At 38.0% G+C, this 13,124-nt stretch overlaps 1 protein-coding gene across 3 annotated transcripts in view; it reads right to left on the bottom strand.

The window, feature by feature from the left end:
* SLC30A8 (solute carrier family 30 member 8) overlaps positions 1–12,330 on the bottom strand; it is a 34,638-nt gene extending 22,308 nt beyond the window's left edge. Inside the window, exons 1-3 of one of the 3 annotated variants that reach the window (XM_070631924.1) lie at positions 12,183–12,330; positions 11,532–11,672; positions 3,326–3,525 (exon numbers count right to left, since the gene is read on the bottom strand). In XM_070631924.1, the coding sequence (XP_070488025.1) occupies positions 3,326–3,525; positions 11,532–11,672; positions 12,183–12,232 (391 nt within the window). In that variant the 5' untranslated portion in view covers positions 12,233–12,330. The remainder of the gene's footprint in view (positions 1–3,325; positions 3,526–11,531; positions 11,673–12,182) is intronic. The other 2 variants (XM_070631923.1, XM_008528340.2) reach the window with 2 other exon arrangements.
* Between the last annotated feature and the right edge of the window lie 794 nt (positions 12,331–13,124).

The raw sequence follows: 13,124 nt of genomic DNA, 5'->3' as shown, positions 1-13,124 counted from the left end.
ATTTTTGGTAAAACAATAATAAATAAGACAATATTGCATTTCAAAATCTTTAGACTGAGTAAGCTCATAGCTGCATGTAACTTTATTATTAATAAAAAGAAAGGAGAAAATATATTAAATAAGGATATAACTTAAGATACTAAAATATACAATAAGAATACAACCCTTACAAAAGAAAGATGGAGGAAGTAAAAATAATTTTAAAGCCAAAATTATGAATTAGAAAAACAGAAGAAAAATTAAAATAATAATATATTCAAAAATGAATTCATATATGGATAACATAGACATCTACCAAGTTAAACCAAGGAACAGAAGAGAAAATATGTAAACAATATTAAAATGAAAAAGGAGCTAGAATAAATAAGAGAATGGCAATATGAGACTATCACGTTCCATTGAATGATTAATACATTTGAAAATTTCCATGAGATGAATGACTTTGGAAAAACATAAATGTCCAAAATTTACTCAAGGTGTAGAAATGTTGAGTATGTCAAAGAGTGAGGAAGAAGTTAAAAAGCATATCAAAAAATTATTTCCAAGAATGTCTCCAAAGCCAGACAATTTATGAGGAAGTTCTTAAAAAGGAAGAGATAATTACAATGTTGTATAAACTGTTTCCATTTTTTAATAAAAAAGGAATTATTAAAACTAAGCTTTCCATTTTAATATGCATAACTCTGATTCAAAAATCTGGAAAAATAGCTCTCAAACAGAAAACTATAGTTAAATTTCAATGATCAAAATGGTGTAAAAATCCCAACAAAAGTATTAGTGACTCCAATTGACCAATGCATTAAAAGAACCGTCCACCACGGTCAATCTGGGAGGCACCATAATGAAAGCCTAAGAACATGAGCTCTGGAGTTCTGACTGCCCGCCCACTTCCAGGGGTGTTACTGAAGAAGAGTACTCTACTCTTTGTGCTTCGTGTTTCTGGTCTGTGAAGTGCAATTAATAATAGGATCTACCTCTCACGAATTTCATCAGGACTAACTAAGGCAACACATGGAAAGCACTCACCAGAGTTCCTGGCACATAGTAAGCATTAAATATTAGCTGTTGTCATCATAACGTCAGAAATACAAAGATCGTATTATATTAGGAAATGTCCGAAGATAATACACATCAACAATGGGTCAAAAAGTTTTTTAAAAGAATATATTTAAAAGAAAAGATATTTGATCAAAGTCAACACTCATCCTTGATTATTTGTTAACCGTTAAAAAGCTAGGGCAAGGAGAGCACTTCATTAACATAATAAAAATACTTAACCCCTTAGGACACATATTACTTAACAGTTAAACAGTTGAACATACAATTTGATTTAGCATAAGATATTATTTAACATGATAAAAAAATGAAACATGCAGAATAGATATAACTATTAGAAATGAGGAGAAATACGTTTTTTGCACAAGAGAAGGTTATCTCCAAGGATGGGGAGGATGGATGAGAGGGGGACAAAGAAAATGGACTGAGATAGATTTAGAATGACAATAATTCAAATACACTGTTGAGTACAAAGTGAATATACAAAATGACAACTTTCCAGAATACAAAGAGAACCATTTAGAAAACAGGACACGAGAAAAGGAAACCACCGCTCACCTCTGGAAAGAATAAAACAAACATGTAAAATAACTATAAATAAGTCTAGCAAGAAATAGGCTGTCCCTGTGTTAAAACAAACAAACTAACTAAAACCACAAAACCTTAAAGAGAGACGTAGAGTATTTGGATAAATGGAGAAACATACCATATTCCTGCAGGGGAAAACTGAGTATTTTAATGAGATTTGTGTTCTCAAATTAATTTATATACCAATAAAATCATAATTAGATTTGGAGGGAACTGAACAAAATGATTTTCATGTTTAATTAGAATAATAAGCAGAAATGAATAGCTTTTACCTTTTTTCTGCTAAACAAAGAACAATGAGGAAAAAACAAGATATTATAGCATGTAAATCTACATTAGTTAAATATGTTACTACTGACAGATACCAGAAACACAGCTCAATGAAACACCTCAGAACCAAGCCCTATTATTTATAAAAATTTGATAAATGAGAAAAGAAACATGGAGGAAATCAATGGAGGAAATAATTAATTATTCCACAAATGATGCTGAAATTTTGTTAGCTATTTAGAAAAAGAATTTTCAGTCTTTAGAGCATATCTAATTTCACACTGATTTAAAATTAAATGCAAAAAATTGAACAACAAAATGATACTTATCTTCTCAATACATAGGAAAAGCTTACAAAGCATTAAAATAGGGAAAGAGGAGTAAAAGAAATCAGTTCAAAATGAAATATTTGATATTGCCTATATAAAATTTGAGACTTCTTTAAGTCAAACCATAAATTAACCAAAAATTAAAAAGCAAACAACATATTGGAATAGTACTTATAACAAATGTAACAAAAAGTTTAATATCCTAACTATATAAAGAGCTCCCAGAGATCAATGTAGAGAATTACAAATTGTCTTTTAAAAAAAGAGCAACAGACAATAATAGGCAAGCAGGAAATGCATTAACAGAGGGAAATACAGATCACCAATAAGCATGCAAAAAATATTCTAACAGTAACAATTAAAGACATTTATATTAAAATAAAGCATAGTCACTCTGAATTAACAAAGATTTTTAAAAGATTAAAATAAGACCTGGTAAAGAGTTGGAGAGAGAATCATTCTCATGTAGAGCTGGCAGACATATGAATTGTTTCCAGTTTTCTGGATAACATTTGGCAGCTTGCATCAAGAAGTAATAAAAATATTTATGTCCTTCAACCAATTGTTTCCACTTTGAGGAAGCTCTTTGAAGGGATTAACGAGAAAAGCAGGCAGAGTTTTATTCAAGATTTTTCATTGCAGCATTGTCCATAAGTAGGAAAAAACTCCCTAAATTTCTAACAATAGAGAGATGGTTATGTAAATCATAGTGGAGCATATTATAGAATACTGTTCAGGCATAAAATGTTTTTGAAGAGTGTTCCTGGCATGGTCAGAAGCATTCAGTATGCTCTCAGTTATGTTTAAAGAAAAAACAACCTGTGAGCTATGAATAGAAAATATATTGTACAAAAATACTCCATAATGTCATTGGAGGTTATCACCGAAAAGTGAGATAGTGATGAATTTTATTTCGTTTCCTTCTATTTTCCAACTTATCTACAACCAGCACATTGTTACTTTATATTTACAGAAAATATTAAATCTTTTTTTAAAAGAAGGACTTAGGTAACCCTCCCGTATGATGCAGGGTTTTGTTTGTTGCTTATTTAATCAGAGAAGGCTTCTGGAGAAACACTCACCCACAACCTCTGCAATCATGAAAACAAAGCATATTCCCGAAGCAGCGCAGAGTTTCCACTTGGCATAGACGTGCTCGTCTGCCCTGTTCTCTGTGGCCTTGGAGTTGCTGTGGCAGTGATAGATGGCTCCCAACTCCGGCTCCTCTGGCTTCTCTCCAGGACATTGATCTTTATTCAAGGGTTTCTGCTGGAGTTCCACACTATGGATGAATTTGACAGAAGCACGAAGTGAACATGGTCGCCAACACCTCACTGAGCCCTACCCACTCTCGGAACCACTATTAGGACATTTGCTAATGAGCTAGAAGTTATAATTCATAGCTGCTTCTCCAAGAAACAGCAAGTGTAAGGAACAAGCGAGAAATTTCCTTTTGAATTCGCAACTACTAAACGTTTTGCTTTTATTCAGTTAAGGTCTTCAGTCTATACCACCAGTGATTAAGAGATATCAAAGGAACAGGAGAAAAAAAACAGATACACCTTGATGCATTTCCTTCCCTGTTACTTCCCTTTGAAAAAATTTGGACATTGTACCACCAAAAAAAAAGGACTGGGGGTCAATGTTAGATATGTGTATATAAGCCAGCCTGATGATTCAAATACCCACTATTGCATGCCATCACCCTCCCTTTCTTTCCATGGCAACACTGTTAATAGATCACAGCATTTCTTCCTGCTGAGTCCATATGGATCCGCAGAAACCTTCTTAACACAGCTTTGCTGACAATTTCTACCAATCTATCAAAGTTGTAGTGAGAGTTAAATCTCCTTATACTCCCTAAAGTAGGCAGTGCATATCAGTGCTGCTCAAATATAAAGAATTAAAGTCTTTTATAGATTTAGAGATTTTCACAGATGAAAAGATTGTAAATAACATTTAGTCTAACCCCATAGTTTCTTAGCTGAAGCAATTTAAGGTTCAGAGAGGTCAAGTAATTGCCTGAGCTCAAATAGTCAGGAAATGGCTGAGCTGGGATTCCATGCCTGGTATTTTTTTCCGGCACGCCCCACACTGCCTCTGCACCTGAACATCAGTTACCCAAAACCAGTCTTTACTGATGCAAGTGTCAACGTCCTCGGATCTTGAACTAATCAAATTTTAATTTTTTAATTAAACTTATTAGAAGACATTAGTAAGATTCTTAGAATTAAGAACTTTGCATTTGTGGCTTTGAAAGGTATAAAACCAGAAATAAATTAGTCCCCACTTGAGGAGCTATTTTCATTTGTCTTATCACCATCTGGAATTAAAGACCTGGAGGGTTTGATTATTATGACTTTAGTTATCACTGTATTTGTTTTTTTTCTGAATAAAATAACATACATTCATTATGGAAGATCGGGAATTACAGAAAAGCACTAAGTAGAGGGAAAAATCATTGGTAACCTTACCTCCAAGAGACAACTATTATTATTTTGTTATTTAGCTTTGTAATATATAAACATACTTTTTTTTTACATAATTAGAGGCCAATATTAATTAGGATGTTTTTGATTGCAAGTGCAGAAAACAAAGCTCATGCTGAATTAATTAATAAATGGGAATTGTTGGTTCTGCAGCTGAAAACATCTAGAGCTATCAGGATTTAGGCTCATTTATCAGGGCTCCTGGTCCATCGCTCTCCAGTTCTAACCATGCTTCAGCCTCAGCCTGGTTTTCCTCATGGTGGTGGAATGGTTGCCCAAGGTAATCAGGGCTACTTACTTGCTTTTTCTTTTTTTTTTTTTTTTTTTTTTTTAAAGATTTTTTTTCCTTCTTCTCCCCAAAGCCCCCCAGTAAATAGCTGCATATTCTTCATTGTGGGTCCTTCTAGCTGTGGCATGTGGGACGCTGCCCCAGCGTGGCTCGACGAGCAGTGCCACGTCCGCACCCAGGATCCGAACCAACGAAACACTGGGCCTCCTGCAGCGGAGCGCGCGAACTTAACCACTCAGCCACGGGGCCAGCCCCCTTACTTGCTTTTTCTTATACGGGGAGAGTGTCCCTTTTCCCAGCTGCTAAATGAGAGTCCTGAGTTGCATAATGATTTGACCAAATGAGAGCCAATCTCTATAGTCAGAGCAAAATGGATGGGCCAATTGGCTTAAACTTTGTTACAGTCAGAAGATTGGCTAAACCCAACCGTGCTGACTCCTAGAGCTGAGAGTGGAGCCAATGCTACCACATCACATAGCTGCAATTCAGTGGAGATGGGCTAGAATCGATTGTGGGTGAAATGACAGTGTCACAATAAAATCCTACCAAAGACACAGCTTTGGAACCTTATTCTTAGCTGTATATATTGTTAACATTTTCTCAATTTATTAAATATTCTACATTGTTATTTCTAACATACAGATAGCATTACATTTAATATAGATACGTCCCAATGTTATTAACTGATCTCCTATTATTAGACGATTCATTGTTTTCCAATTGTTTGCTCATATAAGCACCACCATGATTCATATCCTTATAGTTAATCCTTGCTCAATACATTATTATTTCCTTAAAATGTAGTCCTAAAAGGGGAATTACGTGGTCAAAGAGTACCTACATTTGTAAGAATTTTGATGTATATTCCCAAATTGGCTTTGAGATGTTTGTACTGATGATGTTAATAGCACTCTAGATTTTGCACAGTTCCAAATAATATTCATATTGGAAGAAGAACAATTTGGCAAGAGGCACATAGAGTATCAATATCTATAAATTTTTGCTTTTGTAATGTGATACATACTCTGATAACAAACAACCATATGATGTAGCAGTGTGGGTGATCAATGGTCATCAACTCAGAGGAGCCTGAGAACTAATAAGAAAACCTGGTGGAGGTTTCCTCTTTCCTTATGCTTAGAAGGCAGCATGAGCAAGACAGGGTCACCAAGTGTTCTGGCCCTGTTTATATGATCACTGGTTTACTGCGGTCATATGAAAGTTTACTTTATTTTATATTTTTCATGAACTTTGTGGCTAGAGAAAACCAGGCGGTAAGTGACCAGGAGAGAGAACTTGTCCTGGGCAGTTTAGAAGGCAAACCAAGTTCACTGATTATTTCTTCTGCCAGCTCATATCTACTGCTGAGTGCTTTCATTCCATTTATTGTACTTTTCAACTTCAGAATTTCCATTTAGTTCATTTTTATAATTTTTATCTATTTTTATTGATATTCTCTATTTTATGAGACATTGTCATCATACCTATCTTTAATTCTTTAAACATGATTTTCTTTAATTCTTTGAACATATTTATAATAGCTGCTTTAAAATCTTTGAATGCTAAGTCCAATATCTTGGTCTTCCCAAAGGCGGTTTTTATTACATGATCTTTTTACTGTGTATAGGTTATTCTTTCCTGTTTTGTTGTACATCTAATGATACTTTTCTGAAAAGTGGATGTTTTAGATAATACATTGTAGCAATTCTGGATACTGATCCCCCATGGGCTTGTTGTTGTTGCTATTTACTTGTTTGCTTTTTTGTATGCTCAGTGACTTGGCTTGTCTAGTTCAGTGGAGTCTATTTCCTCTGACTTTCCCTGCATGTGCAGCCTCTATTGTCATTCCCCAGAGAGTGCAGCCTTGGGCATGTGCACAGTTATCCTTAGTTGCCCCCACCCCTTTGCCCAGGGATGGTGATCACTTTAGTCATGTTTTCTTTGACTATCTTTTTCCGTGGTCTCACTGTTAAGGTTCTGGCTGCTCTGCTGTATGGGTTTCACACCCATCTGTTGGCCTTCTTAATCACTCGCTAATTGCTCTACTGTTTTCAACAATGCCCTGAGGCGTAAATAGCTCCACATTCAGGTCCAATTGAAGTTGGGCCTTGTATTAGTCTGCTTCAGCTGCTATAACAAAATGCCACAGACTGGATAGCTTAAACAACAGAAATTTATTTTCTGATAGTTCTAAAGGTTACAAATCCATGATTAGGATGCTGGAAAATTTGGTGTCTGGTGAGAACTCTCTTCCTGGCTTGTAGATGGCTGTCTTCTCGTTATGTACTCCAGTGATAGAGGGAAAGATCTCTGGTGTCTCTTCCTCTTTTGTAAAGACACCAATTCTATCATATAAGAAATCCACCCTAATATCCTCATTTAACCTTAATTACCTCCTTAAAGGCCCTATCTCCAATACAGTCACATGGGAGTTAGGGCTTCAACATATGAATTTGGGAGTGACAAAAACATTCAGTCCGTAACAGCTTCCTTTACAGGGGTGGTTTTGAGGCCAATCTTATTGGCTTGTGCCAACTCCAGGAGGGCTCTTTTTACCTCTGTCTTTCCCTGGCTGTTTCTGTTACACATCCAGCCAGTCTACCATTTAGCTTGTTGCTCTCATGGAGCAACCAGCCTATACTTGATTGCTTACCAGCTAAATCTTCATTGTTTTCAACAGTGCCCTTATGCTTGAAATTCTCCATGTTCTGTTCCAAATAACTTTGAGCAAATGTGTCATCAGTCCTCTAAGGGAAAGATGTATAGCTCTGTTCTTATGTCCTGCCTCTTCCCATGGGTAGAACTTCTGCATCACTGCACCAGAACTGGGAAAAGGCACAGTGACCTACTTCTCCTGGAGTGACGCCTCTGCTCTATAAGTGGGTGCTGAAGTGCATGCCAGGGCAGGGATGTTCATGACCTTGCTGCTCCTGGACTAGAGATTTTTGTCCTATGAGTAGGGACTGGGTAGAGGAAGGGGACTCCAGTCATCTTGGCCATGTCTGCATTGAATGGAGCTGGGACAATGGGAGATTTCAGCAGCCTTTTGCTGTAGCGGTGAACTGTAGCCCTCAACTAGCAGAGGGCAGAGGGATCCCTGTCTTTTGGTCATACCCACCAAGAGTAGAGCTTCCATCACACTGAGCTTGGAGGAGAGGGAGGTTAATGGAGCAGATCATGGCTCAAATGCCGCAGACTCTTGTTTCTTACTGAGGTTTAGTAGATTTTCATAGTTCCCAGTTTTCTGTATGTCCTTACGCCCTTAAGACAATTTCCAAAGACTTTACATTGTTGGGGTTTTGTTTTAAATATAATTTTTATCAGTTAAATGGTTGTTTCACTATGGAAGGAGGTCCACTGAGCTCCTCACACATGATTCCAAAAGTTCTACCATCCTCCCCCCACACACAGACTTTTAAAGCTTCATACCGAAAAGATTCTAGCAATTTGTCCCCACCATATGTCCCTGCCCTCACATCCCTTGCACTTCTTTAATTTGTGACTTGGGAAAAAGAGAAACTTGATCCCTCCTATCCAGCACCAAGAAAACCATATTGACTGTGTAGATCAACTTTATACAAGTATCTCTTTGTTACCATGAGCCCAAAGCATATGGCATCACATCACTGAAATGCAAATTTGGGGGGACAGCATAGGAGGCTACACAATAGTGTTCATGGCACCTAGAGGGCCCAATATTACTACTTCCTGTGGTAAAAATGTTTGTAAAAATGACATCCAACAATTTTAGTCATCCTATATGCACATGCCATAAAGAGATGGAATCTATTGTCCCACCCATTAAATCTGGGAATTGGGACTTGCTTTAAGCAATCAAATGAGATAAAAATGATGCCGTGCCAGTTCTGGGCTTAAGCTGTCTGAGAACTGTCAGATTCCACTATTGTGCTCTTGCTACCCTGAACTACTACATAACAAAGTCCGGGCTAATCTGATAAAATGAGACACCACACAGAGAGAGAAGGAGAGGGAAGGAGAACAAAGACCTGTCAAAGCCAACACAAAGACCTCAGACATGTGAGTGAAGCCATCCTGGACCTTCCAGCACAGCCCAGACACCAGCAGAATGCAGCCTCATGAGTGAACTTAGCTGACTCCACCTGGAGCCCTGCCCAAACCCTGACCCTTGGAATTGTCAATAATAAAATGATTGTCATTTAAGCCACCAAGTTTTGGGGGTAGTTTGTTGCACAGCAATAGATAAATGAAATACTCCTTTTGTAGAATTAGATGATAAAGATTCCTTCAGGTTAAGTTTCTTAACAGCTGGTAACAATTTAAATAGAAAGCTGATGATAAGTAGAAAAAAAGAGAAGGAAGGAGAAAAGAGAAGGAATATCAGAGGTCAAAGTTATCTAAGAAATAGAGAGAGAACCAAAACATGAGAAAGGAGGTTAGGGGAGGTGACAAAAGGAAGGGAATAGGTGAGGAAATCAAGGTACACGTGACCTCACCAGGAAATAGATTAAGGATCCAGGAAGCCACATGGTGAGAGTGTGTGTGCGGAAGAGGGGGGGAGGGAGGGGAACACCAAGTTCACAGACAGGTGGCATGGGTCCAGACCCCAACTCTGCCAGAATTAGACCTCTGACCTTAACAAAGGCATTTATTCTCTATAGAATTCAGTTTCCTAACTGGTAAAATGAGGGATCAGGAGGAATCATCTCTTCCAGGCTTAATTGTTTTAATTTGAAAAGAAAATAAAAATGAGTTTGACAATTTTTATCGTTACAGTATCCTGAAAAGCATACCCATTTATGAAGTGGATGAGACCCTGTAACTGAAAATAGTTGGCTTTATTTGCATAACAGAGTACTAATGATGTATTTTAATGAGGAGGGAAATACGTTATTTTAACAATGTAGAGATGCTCTCTTAATAGCATCCATGGTGTTAACGATTTGTCGTCCAAAATTTCTGCCTGACCTAAAATGAGACTGTTGTTTATGATCTCAAGAAATCACATCTAATATTATTTTCTAGGGGAAAAAAAATTCTTATAATGGGAGATAATAGGTGTGCTAGATTCTTGGTCATACATTTTTAAAACAAAGTTATAAATATCCTGAGAAAAAATCTCTCTGCAGTTGCTTAAACATTTGATGCTATCAAACATAACGTTGCTACTCTGTAGAATATTAATCTGGTTCCATGAAACAAACAACAACGTTACGTATATTATTAGTGGGTAAGTATTCTCGTCAATTCTGCTCCTAACAGGACTTCATTTCAGATTTTCATTCATTCATCCGTATGTACTGAGTGTGTTTCTCTTTGCTCCCCACTTGGATTGAACTTCTCAAATATGCTGCCTCCATCTTTACCAGGCAGTTATCTCAGCCTGAAAAACTTTCCCTAACCTTACATCTCATGTAGGGTTTCCCTAACCTTCCTCTAACTCCTTTCTATTTTTCAGTTCTCAGCCTATCACTTCTTAAAAGCTTTCTCTGGGGGCGGGCTCCGTGGCCGAATGGTTGGGTTCGCGCGCTCCGCTGCGGCAGCCCAGGGTTCGGATCCTGGGCGCGACACTGCACCACTCGTCAGGCCACGTTGAGGCGGCACCCCACATGCCACAGCTAGGGGGACCTGCAACTGTGTACGGGGGTGGGAGGGCGGTTGGGGAGCTAAAGCAGAAAAAATAAAAGCTTTCTCTGACCCCCAAAGTCCAGCTAAGACCTAGGCTCTCTCAAGGTACTCTCATTGAACACCCTCGGAGTGACGCTTACGTGCTATTATGTAATTGCCTATTTCTTATATGCATTCCACATGAGACCCGAAGTTTCAAGAGGACAGAGATCTAGGACTGGGAATGTTTTCTTCTCCATTATATATCCAGGTGTACTCCATCAATAATTGTCAAATAAAGGGAAAATGAATGAATATATTGCTCGTGGGACTGTGGGAGATACTGGAACTAGAACTATGTAAAACATTAAATTCAGCTATTTTTAATATAGTGCGTATATTTGATAGTGGTATTATATGATTTAAGAAAACAGCAATCAATTTTAAGATCAGTGTAACCACAATTTGCCACATAGTTGAAAAGCCTTAATTTAATAAAATATAATTTAATAAAAGTTCTAAGTATAATTTAATGAATATAATTAATAAATTCAATAAAAATTTACTATCTAAATATAATTTAGTAAAATTTACTATCTATCTTAAAAGTGGGAATAATTGAGGAAAAGAAGGGTAAGCAGAGATTGTATATGTCTGTTTTCTGAAAGAAAATCTACAGATGCAAAATACATTAATAAAATATGTCCTTCATGCAATTAGGATACTTAAGTAACCAAATCAACCAAATAGAGCATTACATTTTTCAGGATATGAATTATCCACGTCAGTCAACAGTTTATAGAATTTTACAAAACGCCCCCGCGTTGCACAGCAAAAGTTTCCAATTCTAAAGCAATAGAATCTAGGGATTTTTTGAATATTCAAGACACAGAAAATTGTGAAGCAGAAACAGATGTCTGTTACCTGTCTAGTGTGAAGGCATACATCTTGGTGGCTTTGTCATTCACAAGATACGTTCTTTCAAGAAACTCCATGGCGGTCAGGATAAGAGCTTTGATGTTGTTGTTGTTGTTTCTGCTGCTGCTACTGCTGCTGTTTAACTCACTGTCCAGTTTTGGAAGCAGAGAAGCATTACAATTATTCACACACTTTCCAAAAAAAAAAATAAGGAGGCTTCCGAGACTGAAAATAGCAAGCCTCCTACATCAATGTTCTTGGTAGGTCTGCTAAAATTACAGCCTCCTTGGAATTTCACCTGGCCTCATTCTCTCACCCACAGAAACTCCTTTCCTAGGGAGACCTGTAGATCGGATCATATGAAGTGTGGGCGTGTGTGCGTGTGTGTGTGCATGCGCGCACACACACTCCCCATGCTATCTGGTTCTATTATGCTTTCTAAGAGGTAGGGGACCTCAAGGGTTCCCACTAATTGCTGATGTAGGGGTTTGGCCTTCAGAGCACACCTGGGTAAGCAAACAGCCACCCTTCTGTACACTAATCTCATTTTTCCTTTTCTTTTTCTTTCCTTGTTTGGGAGGGTTTCTCTCTCAACCTAAAAGCATTTCTCCTGTGATTTAGTTCTAATATGATCTCTAAGCAGCTTTCAGGATTTACCTCTCTTCTCCTAGGACCATTTTGGGATTTCGCCATTGAAGCAAGGACATGGGTCATTAGTTCCCAAAGTCTGTAATCTGAAACAGTTCCTGGCGCGGCAGCTTTGAAACCCTTTTGACAGGCAGGAGAAGGGCAGACTCAGCTTCTAAATAGCTAACAGCCCTCAATCACACAAGAACCAGAATGACCTTTGTTCTCCCTGGCCAGGGTACCCTCTGCTGAGGATAAAAGACTCATCCAGGAAACGCTACCAGGCAAACCAATCACAATTCTTAGGAATGGAACCTTCTGAGTTGCTGCAGGGAAAGCTTCAGCCCCCAAACTCCTAGGAATTGACATTGTATTTCATGACAAAGCACTTTCCTTTCCAAAACTATAGTCCAAGGGCAACTGCCTGGTCAAATGGCAGGCATTTGCATGGGGGCCAAAGAACATTCAAGACCTGTACAGATGCATGCAGGGTGGGTGAGTGCAAAGTTGGGAAGAGGGCATAAACCCCAGACCACTGAGATCTCATTTCCTTCTCCCTCTGTTGACACTAATTTCCTAGTGAGAAAGCTCAGGGTAGTGTGGTCCCGGAAGAGCCCAGTGGCTCAGCACCTTGGGAATTTGTCTATCTTGCTGAGCAGAGATCTCCCACAACAACCTAATAAAATAATTATTGCCCCCCTAGAAGAACAATGGGATTCAATGGCAATTGCAATAGGTAGTGAGGGGAGACGTCACCTTTGGCTGAGAGTGAGAACGTCGGATCTCCTGTCACGTCTGTGGTGAAGCTGTACCTCTTGTTTATTTTAAGATTTCAAATACTCTCATCTATAACATAAATTCTAAAATCTTTTCAAGTGACCCCCTTGCCTAACTGATCATTAGCTGTGCTCTGACTGATGGAAACCAGAGAAATGGCTCTCAGAGGCTATCTTTCCTAGAAGGAGAAATTCT

The sequence above is a fragment of the Equus przewalskii genome, chromosome 8 (genome assembly GCF_037783145.1).
Source record: "Equus przewalskii isolate Varuska chromosome 8, EquPr2, whole genome shotgun sequence".
In the NCBI taxonomy this organism is placed as follows: Eukaryota; Metazoa; Chordata; class Mammalia; order Perissodactyla; family Equidae; genus Equus; species Equus przewalskii.
Note: the sequence above shows the minus strand (reverse complement) of the source record. Positions and strands in the feature narration are given on the sequence as shown.